At 40.4% G+C, this 22,853-nt stretch overlaps 1 protein-coding gene across 4 annotated transcripts in view; it reads left to right on the top strand.

Moving 5' to 3' along the window:
* aldh3b1 (aldehyde dehydrogenase 3 family, member B1) overlaps positions 1-22,853 on the top strand; it is a 42,006-nt gene extending 19,153 nt beyond the window's left edge. For 3 of the 4 annotated variants that reach the window (XM_033644814.2, XM_033644817.2, XM_078161746.1), the window contains 7 exons: positions 885-1,005; positions 2,971-3,056; positions 5,119-5,200; positions 8,722-9,114; positions 18,423-18,589; positions 19,998-20,097; positions 22,056-22,853. In XM_033644814.2, coding sequence (XP_033500705.2) covers positions 885-1,005; positions 2,971-3,056; positions 5,119-5,200; positions 8,722-9,114; positions 18,423-18,589; positions 19,998-20,097; positions 22,056-22,243 — 1,137 coding nt within the window. In that variant the 3' untranslated portion in view covers positions 22,244-22,853. The remainder of the gene's footprint in view (positions 1-884; positions 1,006-2,970; positions 3,057-5,118; positions 5,201-8,721; positions 9,115-18,422; positions 18,590-19,997; positions 20,098-22,055) is intronic. The other variant, XM_033644816.2, reaches the window with a different exon arrangement.

A 22,853-nucleotide genomic window follows, 5' to 3' on the forward strand; every position in this document is an offset into this window, starting at 1 on the left:
TGAGTACTCCTCGTGATTACTTGTGTGTGTGTGTGGTTCTGTGTGTGTGTGTGTGTGTGTGTGTGTGTGTGTGTATTAGTGATGCGTGGGTCGGGGTTTTTTCCAACCCGCGGGTCCCGCATTTATGAAATAATTTGACTTGCTCCATCCCGCCCACACAACCGCATCTATTTTCACAACCCGCCCCACCCCGCCCCCGCCGCTATTAATGTACCCATCTTGTGGCTCTCATGCTTGTATAGCTTATCACAGAAATTGCATTTCACGTAGCCAATGCTGCTGTCGTCTGCTGCACTAACTACCTCACAGAAATTGTCCCAAACATGAGATTTAGCAGCTTAACCTTCTTTTCTTTTAACTCTGTACTCTCCCGACTGTAGTCTTTTCCTCACTTCTTCTTCCATCTTCACCGCTTCATTGATTCTGGTTTGTTGTGGCCGCTGCTTGGCACTTGTGTGACGTCAGGTCGCAGGTTAGGTTATGTAACATGCATTTACCTAACCTACAACAGTGCTGTTAACAAGTAGGCTATATCCAACATAATTAATCTTTAATGACCCGCCCCACCCGCCCTGCCAATAAAGTGAACATTTCTTGACCCGACCCAACCCGACCCACGGGTAACCCGCGAGACCCGTGGCTTACGGGTCGGCCCACGCATCACTAGTGTGTATATATATGTGTGTGTATATATATGTGTGTGTGTGTGTGTGTGTATGTATTTATGGATAGATATAGATATATAAAGAGAGAGTGAGGGGACAAGACACACCATCACCACCCCCCATGGGGAAGGGGTGAGAGGGGGATTTTTTTAATATGATATTGTTTATACATATATATATAATGGATATAATAAATAATCTGTGTCTTTGAATTTTCAGGCCACAAAGCTAGATGACTGTTTTGTACGAAGGGAACCATTAGGAGTCGTGTTAATCATTGGGCCGTGGAACTATCCCCTGCAGCTCCTTGTTTCACCTTTGGTTGCAGCAATTGCTGCAGGTATCGTCCACACCCATATCACCAAAATACACCTCATACTGACTTAAAGCTGCACCAATATTTTTTCTATGTTACAGTAAATAACGTAACAATGTGTACTCTCAAAGGGGTCACTTTAATATGGAACCCACAGAGAATAATGACCATCTCTGCAGTACCCTTCAGCCCCATGAGCGTTGTGGCCTCATTTAGCTCATTGTTCTGCTTTTCCAGCTAGCAAGCTCACCTCTCATCAACATGGTCTTGTGTTGACTGTAGTATCAGCAGCCTTTTTTTCTTTCAGCAAAAGCTCTGGTAAACATCAGTATGCCTTCTGCCACAAACAAGCAAATGAGTAGAGAACATTAAGACCCAAACAAAACTAAAAAACAAGATGGACAAAAACTTGCTTCCAGTAGAATGATAATCAGTTCTGCTGTTTGGTGCTGAGCAGGTAGTGTACAGTGGCTTAATCACTGAAAATACCTGTGTGCTGCTGCTGCTGGAAGAAACAAGGTTGATTAGAGCAGTGAAAGTAAACCAGAACAGCGGTGTTGTCGGCTGTAAAATCAAAACACAGCTCTGTAAAGCTGAAGAGAACTGGAGAGTTGGTGCTTACTCTTTATGGTCTCATCACTACAAGCCATCCCTTTCACATTAAGTAGTCATGTGGTCCATAGTTAACATAAAAATATTTACTGGTACAGCCTCATGTTAAAGTGCCACAAAGTTTGCTGGTCAGTTCTTTTTTCACAGAAATACAATGGGAAAAGGTATGTGGGAAGTCTAGTTGGATAAAGTTGAAGGGGTTCCTGCTAACCTGCATTGTTTTCACATGTTGTCTGCTCAAACCTAGATTCCAAATGTTAAGCAAATATAAAAGCCATGGAATGTGAACTTGGCTGCCTCTTGTATGATAAAGGTTGTCTTGTACAGCTGACTCGTGTCAGATGTCAGCGGCTGAATTCAAATGTCCACCCTCTGGACTTGCGGACTGAGCCCTCGTGGACTTCAGTTGTACGCTGTGTGATGTATTTACCGTCATCATGTAAAGTCTGCAAGGGTAGAGACTGTGAGCGGCTGAAAGACAGCCCTCAAGACTGTTTTACTTGTTGCCATGGAAACATTCAACTATCGCAGCTGTCATATTCATGTATGCCATATAAGTTGATTAACAGTGCCTACTCTGTTCCTGCAGATGACAAAATATAAATCCCATGTATAGCCTTTTTTGTGATTGAACAAAAATGTAGGCTATTAATACATCTCTATATAACGTATAGGCTACAGGTGCTCAAAAACAGAAATGTTTGTAAATAAGGACAGGACTATAACTCAATAAATTGGGTATTTACTTACATTAAAAGACCTTCTTTTGCAGCCATTTTTTTCTATTTTACTGCACAGCCTGATAGGAGGCAATGATAAATGCATGCTCAGTCCCACTACAGCATATACCTATACATATTTCTGTATCATGATGTCGTCAAATATTATTTCTGGCCTTCGCAATTTTAGTAACATTTAAACAGGCCTAACTATCAGTAACTGTTTTACGCATTCATAATTTTTTTTTTGTTTCTGCAGTTGAAAAAGCCACAATGTCACGTCTGTATTGCAATGAATTGTGCATTATTAAATCAGTGAAGTCTGCTGAAGTCTGCACCCCAAGCGGACTCTCTGGAAGTCTGCAGGAAGTCTTCTTGAGGCCCCTTGTGGATGAATGCGCCCGCAAAGTCCACGAGTCTGCAAGTGTGGTTAAGTCCAGACATTTGGATTCAGCCAGTGCCTTGATAAGACTGACTCACCATCACCATTAGCACCATTAGTAAATGCTGCTTTTATCAGAAAGTGACATCAGAGGGCTGAGGATCTAAATGTGGGCTGAAAACAGCATTAAACCTTCTTTGAAACATGTAATGTAACTTCTGTCAAGATGATCACTACTGTCTTTACTGACTGGATGATGTTGGTGTCTCTACCTAGGAAACTGTGCAGTCATCAAGCCTTCAGAGGTCAGTGCCGCCACAGACAGTCTGATAGCAGAGCTCATCCCCAAATATTTGTCTCAGGTAAAGCAACTTTGAGTTTTTTTCCAACCCAGCCTCACTCACAAGTCGTCAAATACCTACGCTTGACCAGTGACCCTTGGTGTCAAACACCAACGCAACTAAGGCACCCTTTAGCGGCGGTATGAGACGCTTCAGTCTGTGGCATTTTTTGACACTCTGGCCAACTACCATAGTATAAAGAGCAATAAAGTCCACATGGGTTGGAGGGAGGGGAGGTGGATGGGTCAAGCACACTGGACTTTCACCCAGTAGCCTGCTGTTCATGTCTCATGTAAAACCAAAAGTCAATCGAGTCTAGAGTTCTGGACTACTGTAGAAACATTATAGTGGATTTGGTGGAAGAAAACCTGCTTCGCATGTAGATATTAATGGCTCCCTCTGAGCTAAAGAAAACGCTATGATTTTTATTTTCAGTTGATTATACACTTAGGAAAACATTACCAAGAGTATTCTCTGCCATTTCTGCTGATGCTTCTACACACTGGACCTTTGATAACAACTTAGTATACTTAAAAGTGTAGCATGCTATGCTAGTGACATATATCATGTGATGCAGTAACAAAGGTACTTATTTTACCCCAACCATAATGTTTTTTCTTGATATAACCAAACCTTTTTGCCCAAACCTGAGGAAGTAAACCTAAAAACAAAGTCCTACGTTCTAAGTTTATTTTGAAAAAATGCAATGTATGTTACCTGTCAACTGATAAACCGTCCCTGTGCATCCAAAACTGATGCAGGAGGGGTACCTAGTGCATAATATTATGATGTGTAGGGCCATTGACCAAACATCAGTGTTTTTGATGAGTTGGGAGTGAAAATGTGTTTTCGTGTTTTTGTATCTTGTTAAACCTACCAATTCTTTAACAATCCAAACTCCTTGATAATATTTGTGTAAATGTGATTTATACCTAGAAAGAGTCAATAAATAACCATTCAGCCATGTGTGACTACTTGCTGCTTTTAAAACACAGTGCACTGTATTTGTACTAACCCATAATTAAATGGGCCGTTAAATTTAATGCATACAGTGTTGCTCATGTACAGGTTCGTTTTTACTTAAACTTCATAGAAGTCAAAATCCTTCTATACCCGAGCTTTTAAACCACGGGGTGGCAGTTGGATTGTATCCATATATAGTTCCTCATGCCAACCCCTTGTGAGATATTTATGTCGGCGTAGTGTCCAGTTTTTGCATATTTTAACTGAAATAGCATGAAATTCATGTATAATTGATAATAAATGTTATGCAGGCTATTTGTCTGTGTGTGTGTGTGTGCGCATCAGGGCCGAACTCATGTAGAGACAGAAATGACATGCTGTCGTGTAAACAATATAAGTCATCACGTTATAAGGTGAAACGTTTAACCGTATAACGCGATAAATAGTATATTGTTATGTTATTATATGAAGCGTCTGTCGCTCAAAATAATATTACTTTAGTTTATGAAGACATAAGACGGAGCCCTGTCCTCTCCTCTTATTTGCTTTACTCACAAGTGTGTGAATTGATCTGGATATGAAGCGTCCATAGCACCAAATAATTTAACGGTAGGCTAATTTCTAAAGAGCAAAAAAAAAACTTAAAATAAATCAGCAGCAGCGGTCATATTTCAGCAGCGGAGCACCACCGCTGCTAGTTGCATATAGGGGAAACACTGTTGCTCAGTGGATTTATTCTGTTTTGGAATACACAGTATTCTTCCAAATTAGTGTTAGTTTATTTTAATATTCAGAATTTCACTTCGACAAGCTCTCTCTTTTTTGACCATACACCTGTTTGCATCCCTGTATAATTTAACTCTAGTGTGTCAATGCTGAAGACTGTCCGGGTTCTTCATTTTTCATTCTTTTAACATCATGTTTTGAACAAATATTTAGATAATCCATTACTGACATTTGCAGATTGATGCGGAATTGTCCACATCCACATGGCGATGCATCTGAAAATCAATTATTTCTTCCACCTCTAGTACTGATATAGAAATAGGGTGTGTGGTAAGGTTGAACTTGGAACACTGAATCTGACACTTAAAATAAGATGAAACTCTCATTGCGGCAGGACTGCTTTGCAGTTGTTCGTGGTGGACCAGAGGAGACCAAGGTACTTCTGCAGAATCGCTTTGACCACATCTTCTACACAGGTAAAATCCTCAAAGAAGGTTCAGATCTTTGAATGACATCTTTCTTATTGTAGATGATGATTATCTCTGATATTAACCGATATAGAGGGGGATAACAGTTAAAGTTTATAGAATTACGTATACCGGCTGCATATGGTCAGGTTTCAGTTGTGTGGCACATTGAATCTTCCTAAATTGAAATGTTTTTGGGACATGCAAAAATGTTGTATAACAGTAGACCGCTATTTTTACATAAACAATGTCTTAAGCTCAGTGGACCCTATTGTTATCCTGCATGTTCTTCTTCTTCCGAGGAAATCCTACTGCCCATGCGCGAAAAATCAACAAACTTTGCACAAAGGTCCAGTCCCATGCCAGATTGCCTCAGCTACAAAAACAGCTCAATAGTCCTGATGGTGGCGCTACAGCAAGCCTCTAAATTTCAAAATTTTGAAAATTCACAACAAATCAACCATATGTGCTACAGATTTGCAACTTTCACCAAAATGTAGCCCCAATACTGAAGAAACTTTTGTACATTTAAACCTATTGCAAATTATGATATCCATCACTCTGTTTTTTTCAAAAACTGTACAACTTATTAAACCTCCCACAATTTTTGCTCAATTGACACCAAACTTGCTACAGAGCATCTTCAGACTGTCCTACACAAACGATCCACACAGATTTTTGATTTATCGAAAATTGAGCCTACAGTGCATCAAAATGTTTGACTGTAAATGGTATTGTAAACATATACTTGCAAATTTTTGCTAAATACATTTTCAATGTTCATTAAAAAAAAGATAAAATTTTGGAGTCATGGTAGATGGTGTCTGGAAAATATCAGAATTTTATCTCAAACTGAATTTTTGACAGCATTTTGAATTTCACTCTCATGCGAACAATTGGAGTCAATGCAAAAATGGCATTTTTAAACATCAGTTTTTCACTTATGGAGCCAATAAATCATGGTTAAAAACAAATTACCAACATCTCCATGCTGTCAATTTGTGTATTTTTGGATTTTTGTCTTAATTACTGAATTTTTGACAGCCGTTTGAAATCTGCCTTTACACACTAACAGCTGCTGTCTTGCACACAGGTGACTGGCTTAGTTAATTTGTGAAGCTACATGTGACATTTTCGTTTGCCAATTAGCTCAGTGAGATAGAGGATGGTTCTTGGTGTTGAAGATTGTGAGTTCAAGCCTCAGCTCGTGCAACATTTCCATATGAGAAATCTACCCAAACTTTTCATAAAGGTCCAGTCCCATGCCAGATGTCCTCAACTGGAAACACAAAACAATAGTCCTGATGGTGGCGCTACAGCAAGCCTCTAAATTTCAAAAATTCATAACAAATCAACCATATGTGCTACAGCTTTGGAACTTTCACTTTGAAGTTTGCTTTTCCATGGCATGGATGGCTACTGTCTGGCACCCTGATGCTTGGCCTAGTCAATTTGTGAAGCCACACATGAACTGTCACTTGCCAGTTAGCTCAGTGAGATAGAAGACGGACCTCAGTCTCAGAAGTTGTGAGTTCAAGCCTCATCTAAGGCAGAACGGACATTCTAATGTGAAAGTCCTATGTTCAGGCATCATGCTATGTGGATTAGAGACTACTAAGGTTAGACTCACAAGTCAGTCTTTAGACGCTTTGCTTAACTAAAGACTGATGACTTTCTCCCTGATTTTGTGTTTACATGGGCGGATATAATTTCAGAGTTTAAAAAACTCCCTACATTGCAGAACCAATAGTAAATCTGCAGAGCGGTCCTTCGGTGGCTCGCTGAACTCTTGTGCTTGTAAACATAGTCCCACTAGAAACATGTGTAGCGGTACAAAATGGCTCAGCCGCGCTTGCAGAAAACGGCATCAAAGTTAGTGGATGTTTGTCGTGTTTGCGGCGACACATTCTCGCCAACTAAAAGAAACAAACATAATCTTTTACAAGGCCATGACTCATCCGTCTGGCCAGACTATAACGTTAGAGGGAATCACCTTGTTGTTAGCAAATACTTCCGGGTAGAAAACCAGCAGAGCTTTTATATATATATATATATCACATTTTTCACATCACTGTATCACCGTTTAGACAAATCCGATGTTTGTAAAGTCTATAAACACAATGATTGAACGAACATTACGATTCCTTAGCCGTTAGGAATCTGTAATAGGTAATAACTCATTAAACAGTCCGTGAAAAAAATACTTTTTCCAGCGGATATATTAGTTATCTTAGTAAGTAATTTATGATTGAGCTAGCAAAGCAGTTTTGTGTTGCTATGTGTGGTATTTATTCAGTTTTGGGAAATCACAATGTCTAGAAAGCATCAGTGGCTGCAGCTGACAGGGACAGCTAAGAGCAGCAGCAAAGCTAACATCAGGACGTCATCTGTTAAAAGCCTCCCGTTGTCGGATACCACATGAAACTACTCCAGTTAGCTCAATCATGTTGTAACTAAGACATCCGCTGGAAAAAATATTTTCTTCACAGATGAGCACATGTTTGATAAAACGGAGTTAAATCTCTCGGCATCCATTTTCAAGCTCTCTGTGTGTTTGTTTCTTTGCGGACGAGAAAAGGGGGAGCGCACATTTCCGAGAAGGCGTGTCCTTTTCAAAAATGCAAGAGGCTTTGTTGCCGGCCGTTTTCGCCGGTGTGTTAAACACACTTTAGAAAGGAGTGTCCCCAGACTATCAGAAGGCGGAGGTCTCTGATTGTCTGGTGGCGAGACTAACTAAGGTTAAAATAATGATGATCCAGGCAGTTTCGCGGAGAGACAAATACTCTTTGTCAACACTTTTCCTTGTTATCCCTTGTCTCTTTTCCCTGTTTATTTGGCTTAGCTATCAGTCAATATGCAGTCTATCCAATAGCTACTTTTACATTTTAAAAAATGTTTGCATCGTTGTCACCATGGATAATGTTTAGCTTTAAGCTAGATCAGGCCAGTTTGTTCATAATTGCTAGCAGTTAATGTTATTCTTACTTTCTTGTTCTTGAGTTTTTTCTTTCCTTTGTATATTATGAGTCTGATCACTTCAGCCACTCATCCACAATTTGAAGGGCATGCCATAATTATATGATGTAACTTCTATGTTGTGATATGCTTTGTTTTAGTGTGTGTGTTGCTCAGAATTGCCTAATTTTGCCTAAAATTGCCCGGCCCCGACCATTGCTGCGCAACAGCTATAATTCTGTTTGCTTTTTAACACAAATACAGTCATATACCATATACCCTGTACTAAATTAACATCTGCAATGCCATGTAAAGCTCTCTGCTTTTGATCATTCTATTTTAATGCTTTGCGTGACACACTTTGCATTCAAATGATATGTGCAACTTAAATCAGTCAGCTGGCCCTGTAATATATGATTCAAGTACTTAGTTTACAACAATGTTTAAAGTGTAATAAGAAATGTTACAGGACATCCACTAGCCAGATTGTCATAAAATGTAGAAACCACATTCATGCTCACCAGAGGATCACTTCTGTCTACTTTGGACACTGACTTTTTAGCTCTGTCTTTTAGGTTCTCAGACTGTGGCACGCAGCATCCTGCAGGCAGCCTCGGTCCACTTGACTCCAGTGACCCTGGAACTGGGCGGTAAGTGTCCATGCTTCATATATGGTCAGGCTAACATCGCAGGCGCTGCTCGCCGCTTGGTGTGGGCAAAGTTTTTTAATGCTGGCCAGAGCTGCGTAGCTCCGGACTTTGTGCTGTGCTCACAGTCCACCCGGGATGCTCTGCTGCCTGCACTGCGTGAGACCCTGGAGGAATTCTACAGCAAGGCGCCCCAGAAGTGTCCTGACCTGTCCCGCATTGTGTCACCCCGACACTGGACTCGACTGATGGAACTGCTTGGGAGGTCCAATGGCAAGGTTGTTCTGGGAGGGGAAAGCAACCAGGAGGACAAGTACATAGGTGGGTAAGAAGCAGTAATGTCCAGACGGTGTAGTAGCCTGTTTGCATCTGGTATTAACATGAGTCTTAGGTGATCTGATCACATTGGACAGCTCCAAGTCTGTCTGTTCACACCTGACATTAGAATGCATCTCAAGGGGCAACTAGTGATCGGATCTTATTTCCCAGCTCTATGTGCATATAAACACGCCCATCATTTCATTCACCATCATTAGGAGACTACTGCTGCGGGAGTGTGAGCTCTGTCCTGGGATCAGTTGGATAAAGTTCTCCTGCACATACATGCACTGTGTTTCACACTGATGATTATTACTGTGGCGCAACACACTTATGCTGTGGACATGAGACTTGAAGAAGACACCAAAAGACAGAAAGTTTCCAAATTTTAAGCTGAGACAAAAGGAAACTCTATACAGTGTGTCTATTGTAAAACCAAACTAGCTTACCACGACAACACAACATCAATACTTAAGCATTTCAAGAGAAAGCATTCAGTCTATGGAGTGGACCCGACACAAGGTAACATTAATGTTAGCATTAACTAAACCTCTATCTGGACTGCCAGTAGCTGGAGCTCCCCGCTCATTCGCTGGAAAAGTCTGCCAGACGATGGGAAACCCGGGGACCCGCGCCGGCGGATGAACGGGGAGTTCTGGGCAGCATAGAGAGAATCCAAACACCTTTCATCTGCTCAAACTGCACCCACTACAGTGACACAAAGCAGTTTGAAAATTGGTTCAGTCTCCCTTTTAACAACAGAAATCAATATGGATGCTAGTTAGGCTGTCACAAACTGACTGCAGCCTTTTATTTTCTTCAGCAAAACTGATCTTAGGGATATAACAACAGAAAATAAAATGCCAGAGGTGGGAGTAAGTCACAGGTGCAAGTGATGAGCAAGTCTCACTCAAGTCACAATCTTCAAGTCATAAGCAAGTCCCAAGTCATTGTGGTGAAAATCAAAAATCAAGCAAGTCAAGTCCTTGCTATAAGTCAAGCAAGTCGAGTCAGGTCATACTCACAAACTCATGAAGATAATATAAACTGCACCCAGTGGTGGGATGTAACTAAATACATTAACTCAGATACTGTAAGTACAAATATTAGTTTTTTTTCTCATGCCACTGTCTGCCTCTACTCCATTACATTTATGTGACAGCTTTTGTCACTAGTTACTTTACAAATTAAGATTTTTCACTGGAAACATGAAAATGTACAAGTACGACTGGAACTGAGTCAATTATTAATGAATGAATGAATGAATGAATTAATTAATTTTAAAAAATACAGTTACTCACTATTTTAATAATCTAAGTCAGTTTTAATGCAAGAACATACCATGCATCCAGCTTAACAAATGTGAGGATTTTTTTTGCTGCTTTTGCTAATATTATTATTTAACAATGTTTATGTTACCAGTTTCAGAGCGCTCTTTTACACCAACAAGGCGAAGGCTGAGACGCCTGTGTCTATTCTCAATGTCCTGCATCGCTCTTTCAAGTTCCTCATATTGCTGGTTTCTCTTTTTCATCTCTTTTTCAAGCCGTGCGTCTCCATTTCCAACTCTATAATTGGCGCATCTGCTTGCTCAAGCTTGTCGTTGATATCAGCAACCTCCGTCTCCATTTTGGCCTGTGATGATTTCAGCTGTGAGACATCCACTTGTAAATCATGCAGAATACTGCTGACTTGAGCCATTTCACGCATAGCCTTCTCCAGAGTAGCTTGCAGGTCGGTCAGGGCGGTCAATGCCACTAGCGGCGGAGACGGCGTGTCCTCTTTAGAAATGGTATCCCCTCGCATGCTTGCGGCGCTAGCCATGCTAGCATCGGCTGCATTATGCCTCGCACTACCGTTTCTTGTAGACACCGCTATATCTCAGCCTTCTTCTTGTTGGGTGTCGTTGCAGAGTTGGTACAGGCCTTCGTTCGAAGCTGATATGTAGTAGAAATAAAGGTCCTACTTGTACATAGACTAGGGAAAGTGAGCGAACTGGCGGGACGTTCGCTCTAGGCAACCATCTTGGTCAGCGTTCCCACGTGACTGGCCACGAAACTGGTAACGCAAGAGAACTTGTGAGAAGAATGATATCTGATGCATTGTGCGTAAAACTTTTGGAAACGGAGATAGAACGGGTGCACCGCACCGGGGGGCCATTACCAGATGAGGGTCGACCACCAAGGCCGTTCATCATGCACTTCCACAATTTTTTGGAGAGGGAGAGGGAGAGGGTGCTCGCGGCTGCAAAGCAACGATACAGAGACGTGGGGAATCGTTTGGAATGACTGTAAGATCTCCTTCATTCCTGACATGACAAAAGAAGTGGTTGAGAAGAGGAAGAGGTTTGCCGAAGTCAGGAAGAAACTTCATGACCTGGACATCAGATTTACACTGGCTCACCCTGCTACTCTTCGTTTTACGTGGAGGGGAGAGAGGAAAAGTTTTGAGGACCCCTGTAAGGCAATGGAGTTTATTACACACACGCCGCAAGAGTGAATAACGTGGAACATGGGCACATTATGCCTTGAACAGGTATGTTAACTGTATCCATCATCATTAATGGCTATGCATGAGGGAAGATGAACGTCATCTAGATATGCCACATGTTTATCGTTTTTTCTTTTGTGTGTGTGCGTGTGTGCCTATGTGTGTAAGTTTTGATTTGGCGTTTTGCACAGACTTGAGTTTTATAGCAGCATACAGATACTGTGTTTTAGTTTACTCTGACAGCACAAGACTTAATGTATTTCTGGATGGGCATGTTCAATTTATTCTGTTATGGAAAGCAAATTTCTGTTAGTTGATAAATCAATTAATGATGTCTAATATTATAAAGATAACTACTTGGAATGTGAATGGTTTGTCAAACCCTGTTAAAAGAAAGAAATGTTTATGTTATTGTAAATCTTAAAAGGCAGACGTGGTGTTTCTACAGGAAACTCATTTGACAGATATGGAAGCTACTAAACTTAAACAAAATTGGATAGATCAGTCTTTTTTCAGTTGTTTTTCTAGTCAGAAACGTGGAGTTTCAATCTTAATCCATAAGAGGCTAAATTGTGTACTGTTGAACCAATATAAGGATGAGGAAGGGAGATTTAAATGTGTAGAAGTTAAGATAAATGGAAGCAAGGTAAATCTGTGCAATATATATGCCCCAAATACAGAAGATGCCAGTTTCTTCTATAAAATCAATAAACTGCTAGGTGATATTGGTAATGGACACACAGTGCTGGGGGGGATTTTAATCAGGTTCAAGATGGCATACTAGATAGATCAACCTACAGCAAAAGAACCCCAAAGGATTGACAGGCAATACACCAATTGGCGGAAGATCATGGCCTAGTGGATATATGGAGATTGATTAATCCTAGAGAAAGAGAATTTACTTTTTTTCCTCTCATAAACACAAATCAACCTCAAGAATCTATTATTTTTTAATTTCAAAATCTATGAGTGATAAATGCATTGCATGTAAAATTGGGGCTATTGCGTTTATTGATCATGCAATGGTGATGCTTGATTTAGTAGTTGGTGAGGAGTCAGTTAAGAGCAGCAGATCGAGATGTAACACTTCTTTATTTCAAGATCCAGTCTTTAAGGAAAGGCTAGATGAAAATATTAGATCCTTCTTCCAGATAAATATTGGTTCTTCTGAGAAACTCAGCTCTGTTTGGAATGCATCTAAAGCCTTTATTAGAGGTAAAATTATTGCATATTCAAGCAAAAAGAAAAGAGATAATAATGCTAAAATGATTAAGTTAGAATCCCAACTCAAAAAAAAGGAAAAAGATCTGTCCCTTAATTACAATGACATGTTATTAGAAGAAATCTGTAAATTAAAATGAGACATTAATAAAATTTATAACAAAAAGGCAGAGTATTCTCTCTTTAGGACAAAGGCCAATTTTTTTGAGAATGGAACTAAAGCCAGTAAGTTATTAGCCAGGCAGTTAAAACAACAAGATGCAGCACATGTCATCTCAGGAATTAGAAACGAACAGGGAGAAATAATCACTAAGACATGTGAGATTAATCAGAGATTTCAGATTTCAGAAACTAAGGATTAATTTAGGAAAACTTTTTACGAGAAGTAATGGTGGGCTTTCCCTACCTAATGTAGAGTTGCATAGTATTGCCTTTGAGCTGGCCAAATTGGCGAGACATTGGACAAATGAGAGTAACTATTTAGGATGGACAGGAATAGAGCAAGAACTCACTGTCCCTTTTGGTCCAATCGAGGTTTTGTCACAAAAAAACCTAATATTTAATAATTCGGGGAGCAAAGAGGCTAATCCAATCCTACAACACTCAAAGAATATCTGGGCTAAGCTTCACAAATTATTAAAGATCTCACAGTATAAACAGGGATATTCTTCACTTTGGAATAACCCAGCAATAACATTGGAGAGAAAAAATATTTACTGGCACTCATGGTTATCGAAGGGTATACGAAATCTATCATCTTTGGCTATTGACAAAACATTTAAATCTTTTGAAGAACTCTGCACACAGTTTAACCTAAAAGATAAAGCTGACTTTTCGAGATACTTGCAAATAAGAAGTAGTTTAGTGAGTCTGGTAAAACAGCTGCCTGGTGAAGACAGTATAATTCAGGCTTATTTTAAATTACCTAAAAACAATCATTCAGCTGCCACTTTTTATAAGATGACGGCTAATGCCATATATGGCGATACTGAGAGCCTTAGGCTCATTTGGCAGAAGGATCTAAGTTTGAATATTGATAAGGACTCTTGGAAAAAGATCATCTCTAATGCAGGCTGGTTCACAAGAGAAGCTCAGGGAAGGTTTATACACTATAAGATACTTCATCGTTATGATTTTACACCTGTCCGTCTCCACAAAATGGGCTTACTCGAAAATAACTTGTGCTGGAAATGTAAGACGCATGAAGGCACCATCCATACTATGTGGGCCTGCCCTTTAGTTCTGCCTTTCTGGAGAGAGGTAATCAAAACAATTCAGGAATGGCTTGGTGTACCTGTACCTGAATCAATCCAGCTGTGCCTCTTGGGAGACAGGTCATGTCTACCTAAAATTTAAAAACCTGCATTTGCTCTTGCCATGACAGGCTTTATTTCAGCTGCAAGAGTTATTCTTCGTGACTGAAAAGGCCAAGCTAGACCTGAATATAGAGATTGGGTTAAATTAATGACAGAGAATGCATCATTTGAACTAGGGATGTTCGATATTGGCTTTTTTACCGATATCCGATATACCGATATTGTCCAACTCTTAATTTCCGATACTGATATCAACCGATACCGATATATGCGCCCCCCCCCCCCCCCCCTTCAGAAAAAAAAGAAAAACTAAATCATTTTAGGTAACTAACATTACATATCTCTTGTCTTGGAATTAACACAACACCATGCATACTTTTGACAATAAACTATAAACATTATCTGTGCAAAATATGACAACTACTTCAATTTAAGTTAGGCTATGGAAAAAAGTGCCATATTTATTTCCTCCAACAGCAGCTTGGATCACATTCTCCCTGAGATAATCCTGACAAACGCCCACTACATAGGGCAAATTTGTACTTCTTCACAAAATGTAAACAACATTATACCTATACAACTGTGAGGTAAAGTGCAAACAACTGAAACAAGTAAACAAGAAAAAAAGCAGGGCCAGTCATTAGCCTGCTTGGGGTAACACAATCTTAAAATAAACTGGGCTCAAGCCCTGCTCTAATTGAGCTCTATATGTAACTGGCCAGTGGCCATAATTTGGTTAACACAATCACAAAAAGTAACAACCTTGGCTCAATCAGCCCTACTCTTTCAAGTAACCAAATGTGCAAATGAAAACAAAAACATCACAAAAAATAAGCAGTGACAGTTTAGAGTCCAGTAAACAAAACATAGCCCTCTTTTAAAGTGCAACAAATTAAAGTGAAAGAAAGACTGATGTTGACTGGGCTATATGACACCTGTCCTATTTTTCACTTGTCCTTGTGAGTGAGAGGTAGATTTTTCTGGATGAAAATCAGCATTTCGGCATTATCGCAATGTATTCGATGTCTATGACATGGGCGACAGCACTGAAGAGCCGTTCGCTGTCAACACTGGTGCAGGGTGCAGTTACACAGGAAATAGCAGGGAAGCGGGCCTGGTTGGACCTCCAGTAGTTGAAAAGGCGCTCCTTCTTGAAAATGGTGGCTTCTCCCAGGTATGCATGCACCTTTAGAAAAAGATAAATGTACAAAACAAAACCCTGCAATTTGATTAAATTAGTTAGCTAATAAAATTTATTATTAACTCTCCTGTGATGCCGTCTCCCCTGTAACTGCTTGTTCGCTGAGTTCATTCTCCTCGAGGATTTCTTGGTACATGTCCTGCAGTTTCGGGCTTCCAGTTCGGGCCTTCTTATGTGGGGGGTCCTTATCCTCCTGGATCGGGTCATCTGCACTGGCACTAACAGCCTCTCCTTGCTGATCATCACTGCCACTGGCCATTTCTTCCACAACTTTCAGAAGCATGTTGCATGCTCCCTCCTTCTTGTCCGCGTCAAAATAACAATCTTTGTAACGAGCATCAACTATGGTTGCAATGGCATAAAGAGGTTCTCCTTGCACATAACTGAAGCGATCGCTGACAGTTTCCAATAGAGTGCGTTTGGCTGTTCTCACCCCTTTGTCCTGTTCTTCATCACTCTTGGTAAGCAGCCGTGTCAGGGACACCACACCAGGGATGACATCTGCAGCAGTGGCAACGGAGGAGCTGATGTCCCTGGTTAGCTGTTCAAAGGGATCCAGTAGGGTGATCATCTTCTCTAGAATTCCCCACTGAGTTGCTGTTAACGTTGCAGGGAGTTCATAATCGGCAGCATATGCACTTAAAGCCCTCTTCTGCTCCACCAGACTCTGTATCATATAATAGGAGGAATTCCACCTGGTGGTGACATCTTTTTGCAGCTTTTTAACAGGCATGTTGAGTTCCTTTTGTATGTCTTCCGAACGACTGTAAGCTTGCGATGAGTGCTTCAAGTGTCCTACCACTTTACTCCCCACAGCCAGAGCATCTGCGATGCTGCGTTGAGACAGGGCACCTCCGTTCACTGCCAGCTGCAAGGTGTGCGCCATGCAGGGCAGACTTTTCACACCAAACTCCATCGTAGCTTTAGCCATGTTACGTGCATTATCCCTCACCACAGCATGTACTTTTACCTTGGGGATTTTCCACGCCTCAAACATCCCTTCAAAAGCAGCTGAGATCGTTACTGCTGTATGAGAGCCACAGCACTCTTGGGAATGAAGCACAGCTTTTTTCAGCACAAAGTCCTCATCCAGCCATTGTGCAGTCAAGCTCAGCATGCTAACCTGGCTAACGCTTGAAGACCAGATATCTGTTGTGAAGCTTATGGACACAGCATCTGAAATTAGCTTCTCGACGTGACTGTGCACCATATTGTACAACTCGGGCAAGCAGATATCTGTGAAATACTTACGATTGTTACAATTAACATTTGGGCAAAACTGCACCTAAACCTAAATAAGTGATGTCAGTTCAGCTCTTTCTTTCCTTCAATTTTGATTATTTTAAAATTGGTCTTTCAAGTGGCATTAGTCAATTGGCAAAGTCTTAAATCTGCCTAAAGTTGCAGGAACCCTGTGATAGCATTACACGGCTAACGTTGCCTAATGGTTATTTAAGGGTTGAACAACAGTCAAGCAGCTTCATCTGTATGATTTTGTCTAGATGGTCCAACAGCTGCAATATTAGCTCGTGCTAACCGTGCAGATATGTAATTGACTGTTCGCCAGGTGGGGAGCAGCTCCAGAGCCGGTCCTTCAGCGCTGCATCTAACTTGTGTATCGGCAGCAACAGAAAGTTTGCTTAACCAGCGTATATTTTTTTGACCATTTTAAAAGAAAGTAAAGTAAACAGTCTTCCATTATGTATCTCTGTCAAGACTTTACTGAGTAGATAGTGTTCCAGAGTAGGGATCAACCGATATGTTTTTTTCAGAACCGATATCGATTATTATGAAACAGAGATACCGATAGCCGATATTTACAACCGATATATGTCTGCTGTAAAAATCATAGTTGATACAGAATTAAAAAAATAAACACTGACAAAGCACCTCATTCAAATGCAATTAAACATATATTTATTCTGAGAACTTTTCCAATGAAACAGTACAGGGAGCTGCCTGCAGCATTTTGAAAAAACTTTGACAAGTAAACAAATGAATGGAAAAATATAAAAGTAATCCCTGAAGTTTAAAGTACTGTAATAAGTAAAACACTGAACAGTAAATGAGTACAACAATGAACAGCAGATGAAAATGAAAAGTGCAAGGAGCTTCACACTTGGCTGCAAACTCCCCTCCCAAGTACCTGCTGGAGGTCATGGTGCGATTACGACAACAGAACCACATCATCTGCAAAAATCAGAGATGCAGTTCTAAGGTCCCCAGTCAACACTTTGAATTTTTTACAGTCCACTGGACAGGATTTGAACCTCTGCTGACAACTGGCATGTGCTGTAACCACTACACTACAGAGGGGTCTGAAACCATAGAAACAGAGGCAGCTGAAAAAGTACTTTGAAAAAAAACAACAACAAAAAAAAAACAACTCAAAAATACCACTGAATACTGTAGTAATACAAAGCAGCAGCAGTAGTAGTAGTATTGGAAGCACAATTAGTATAGAAGTTGTAGCTGCAGATAAGAAAAGAACAGGTGACCATCATACCCCCCCAACGTACTCATTGACTTTACATTGCAAAGGTTGAAAAAATAGTATACATGCTGGACAAAAGCTGAATACAAGCATACAAGTGCTGAAGAGCTGAACATTTTGACATTTGAATGGCAGTTGTGGACAGACAGACACTCACACACACACACACACACACACACACACACAGCTAAACATGTGATGCCCTCTAGACTTGCACCTGGTTGAGAGTAATAACAGCTGAATACCATAGTATATTTACTGCAGGACTTTTAGATTAGATGGGGCAAATGGAGCTGATGAACTGGTTTAGATCATGAAAACTCCCCATACAGTCTCCTGCACTATCAGTAATGTCAAACACATTCCCTTCCCTTAAAGCCTCAGGTATTCTTTTCCTTGTGATGTTTAACCTTGGGAAAATGAACAGCTCATCTGTCTACATTACTAACAAACTGACCTCATGTCCTCAATTAAACCATGTTTGTAGCAGATTTAACTTCAACTCTCAGATACAGTTCTCTGTACATGTATGTGGGATTATGCAGCATAATGCTGAATAATGTCTTCATGTGGTAATGTCTTGTGTTAGCTCCCACAGTGGTGGTGGATGTGGCTGAAGATGATGCTCTAATGGAGGAGGAGATTTTTGGCCCCATCCTGCCTATCCTCACTGTTGAGTCTCTGGAGGAAGGCATCAGCTTCATCAACCGCAGAGAGAAGCCACTGGCCCTCTATGTCTTCTCTGAAGACTCTTCAGTAAGAACACAGAGCACTGCAATATCCCATGTCATAGCTGTAGTAGGGCTGGGCGATACGGACAAAAATTCATTACTCAGTATTTTCAGGCTGAATGGCAATGCACGGCATTTTCTACTAAGTTGGCTACATGTTCAGTTGCAAGCTGGACCACGGCTTAATTCCCGTCATTTTTACTGCATGTGTTTTTCCACAGCAGGGCAGATAAAAGAAGTTTAGCTGTTGGAGGTGAGCTGTTTGCAGAGGTGCAGGAAGAGCCTGTTGCCTGCAGTTCTTCATCAAACATCTCACTGTGGCTGTTTCTGCTTTTACTCTTCCTTCTTGACGTATCATTACGCTTCTCTTAATTGAAGAAAAGCCGTTAATAAAGTTCCGCTTATTTGGTTATAGACATATTTTAATTCCTAGTACAGAGTAGGGCTGCTCGATAATGGAAAAAATCATAATCACGATTATTTTGGTCAAAATTGAAATCACGATTATGCAAATGATTTTGCGGCACACATGATGACTTATATTATTTACACGACGGCATGTCATTTCTGTCGCTACATGGTCACACGTTTATAATTCTCCTCTGCTCTCTGTATTGCGCAAGGCGAAGTGTGCGCGCGCACACACACACACACACATACACACACACACAGACCAACCTCTCTTGCTCTCCCTCTGCCATTTCCCGCACGCTGTTTTTGAAATCTCACATTATTCATAGTTCACCTACTTGACTGGCTCGTGAAGGAATAGAGGAGAGGAGGGGAGGGGCGTTATTGCGCATGCATGGCTTCCGTAGAAGACAAAATAACATCTCCAGGCGCCCGTGACCAAAAATGGTTTACACTCGATTTCATTAATTTTGAAATCGTTTGACCTCAAAATCGTAATCGCTTGAGTGCGGGCAGCCCAGCTTTTTGACCTTCTCTGGAGAAGGAGTAGCTGCGTAGCTCGGCGTGGCACAGCGCGTCTAAACTAATAACTAAAACAAATTGGCGCGTCATGGCATGACTGGACATGGCTAAAAGAGGACAAGGCCCACAGTATTGTACGTGTCCTACTACGGTAACTTCATTCATCTCACAGAGAGCTTGTGCAACATATAGACCGATGTCGCACTATAGACTAATTAACAGACAGAAAAGCAGCTCTGTGTCTCTCTGAGTGTTGATGGTGACACCGTGAGTGAATGTATGAGGCGGAGCTGTGCAGAGAGTATGAGAGAGGAGAGATGAACACTGGTATGTGTTACGTGCTGCAACTTGAACCTATATCGATATAAATGGTATTGTCTAAATCTACAGTATATCTTGCTTGAAAATATATCGATATATTTAAAAAAAATCAATATATCACCCAGCCCTAAGCTGTAGACATGTTGTCTTCAACATGACATTGTCCATTCTTTCTCAAGGTGATAAAGACAGTTCTAGAGAAGAGCAGCAGTGGAGGGTTCTGCTCTAATGATGGGATTGTCCACATGTCCCTGCCAACCCTGCCCTTTGGAGGTGTAGGTAAGTGTGACCCTCATCTAAAGCTTCTCCCACTTGCCCATTTTCCAAAGTTCCCTCTGATCTGATGAGTTCTCAGGGGCACTGCTGGGTTCTTTTACAAAATCAGATTTTGTATCTCTAAGTACTGTCTATTCCATTATTATAAACCTAAAGAAAATTTGCAATACCAGATTAAAGAGGCAGTTTTCTGTGTTGACTGTATCCAAAGTTGTGTTGCCTATACTACAAAATAATTTCTTACATGTGTATAATACAGAAGATACAGAACTTTAAAAAACACATACGAAAGAGCAATGGCAAAATTAGTCTTAAACAAAACATGATAAGATCATTTTCCCACATTGTTCTACCCTAACATCAAACCACTGAAGTCAGTGCAGTGCAGTCCCACAGGGTAGTGTTTTATTGTGTTAAGGATTTTTGGTGATGTTTTTATATGCAGATAGTTGGGCTTTACCAATGTCTTCTAAAGACAAAGTATAATTAGGCAGTCTCTTTTCAAAGCTCCACAGACAGTGAGTATTAAGCTATCAAACACTATGTTGTCCTCCACAGTAAAAAGACTGACACTATTATTTTTAGATCTCAAGGAAAACCCAGACAGACATACAGTTGTTTGGTTAAGGCTGGGAAAGTTTTAATTATCAAAACAAATATTTTTACATGTTTAAAATGAGAGTTTAATTAATTGGATGTGGTGATTGAATGGCTTGTTTGTTTCTAAGATGAATCAGTGGATAAAATGTTTAGCTAGGAAAGCCAGCTTTTCTCCAGAACAATAGAGCACACGTGTATGGACAGATGGATAGATGATGGCATTTACGAGAGGTGGACCCTCACAGATGTGCTTTAGTTTCATCTCTGTATATTGTGGCTGGAACTGATTCACAGTAACATTTTCTGATATGAATGATTATCTCAGCTCATAAAAACAAGCTACAAAAGGAACAAACCAATGAATTATGTCATTATTTTATACAATCTGTGGTCTGACCATTACAGAAAAATTGAAAGAGGGTCAGCTTTTTTTAGGGTGTTGTTTTCATATGAAAATATTGAAAAATATGCAAATATCTTAAACCACTGAATTGTGTTGAGTTTTGTGGCTGAGAACAGGTGTGTATTTAGTGGAATAATGCTAAAAGGTAAATCAGTGAGGCCTTCAAATGCTGCTTTCTTTGATTTGTAGTCTGATTGATATTATGAAGAGAGACTTTAACTTGTAAGTTTCACCATAGAGTGCCGAAGTCACGCCCCTTCCGGTAGAGCTCATGGGACCTTAGATCGGAAAAAATATGAATGGCAGTGAATGAGGAGAGAAATATTATCTTTTGTTCCCGTTTGAGTTGCGACATGAAATCTAAATATGTTGTTAATGAATTTAAAACATAAATTTTAGGCTCAAGAAAGTCATACTTTGTGGTAAAACTGATGAGATATGAGCTTTTTAATTAAAAAGACTCAAGAGTACACAGGAGGAGGTCACGTATGTGACGTCATAGCTTTCGCTCGCTTCCTGCAGCTTGGCCTCCCCACTGAAATTCCACTGTTTTATGATTAATCGATTTATGATTGAAGATGTCTATGTGATATGTGCCAGGTTGCAGTCACTCCAAGCTGCAGGAAGAGAGCGAAAGCTATGACGTCACATACGCCACCGCCTCCTATGTAGTTTTTCTAATTACGTTTTTTTCAAAAGCTCATATCTCAACAGTTTTACCACAAAGTCTTGACCTTAAAATTTATGTTTTAAATTCATTAACGACATATTTGGATTTCATGTCACAACTCAAACAGGACCAAAAGATAATATTTCTCTCCTCATTCACTGCCATTCATATTTTTTCCGATCTAAGGTCCCATGAGCTTCACCGGAAGGGGCATGACTTCGGCACTCTATTCTGCATGTATGCACTTTTTTTTTTGACTGATGATATGGTTTTGGCCACTCCTTCTAGGGGCCAGTGGTTGGGGCAGTTACCACGGCCGCTGGGGCTTCGAGACATTCAGCCACCGGCGGGGCTGCATGCTGCGTGGCTGGGCTTTGGAGAGAATCAACAGCCTGCGGTACCCACCTTACACAGAGGAAAACCTAAACTGGCTGCGCTGGACCACCTCAGCCAAGCGCAGCTGCACGGTCATGTGATGAAAGGCAAGAGGAGTGTGTGTGTGTGTGTGTGTGTGTGTGTGTGAAGACAGTGAAACTTTTTATACTGCATATATGAATTCAGACGGAAATGGGATTCATCTGTCTTTTTTAATGTGTTGAGGGTTGTGTTTGTATATATTAACAAACTGGATGTTATTGTGTCCCTCTTCACACTTTAATCTCACTGAGCAGATCTCTTTGACACTATGTAATAATCGTTCTGTCACTTTTATATCATGATTTTGTATCTACAGTGTTTTTGCATTATATGCCACACTGTATTTTCTCCTAACCGTGGGGAAAAAAATCATTTTCTACTATTTTCTGTATTGTGCTCAACACAGATTACATACAAACCAGGTGTGTTATATTATTGTTTAAACCACTGAATTGCATGCTTATTTTATCCTCTTTCACTGACATTTTTACATGGTGAGAATGGTGTTACAGCTTTATTGCTCAATTACGTCATTCAATTGTCATTGTAAATCTTTAGTTTTGGTTAATAGGTTTATTTTGTCTTAGTGTCTGCAGGGATCAAGATGTTGACTTATCTGTGTTTTAATACTGTTTTCCGTGAAATACTGTAAATAAATTTGAAATTCTA

This window comes from Epinephelus lanceolatus, chromosome 18 (genome assembly GCF_041903045.1).
Source record: "Epinephelus lanceolatus isolate andai-2023 chromosome 18, ASM4190304v1, whole genome shotgun sequence".
NCBI classification, from domain to species: Eukaryota; Metazoa; Chordata; class Actinopteri; order Perciformes; family Serranidae; genus Epinephelus; species Epinephelus lanceolatus.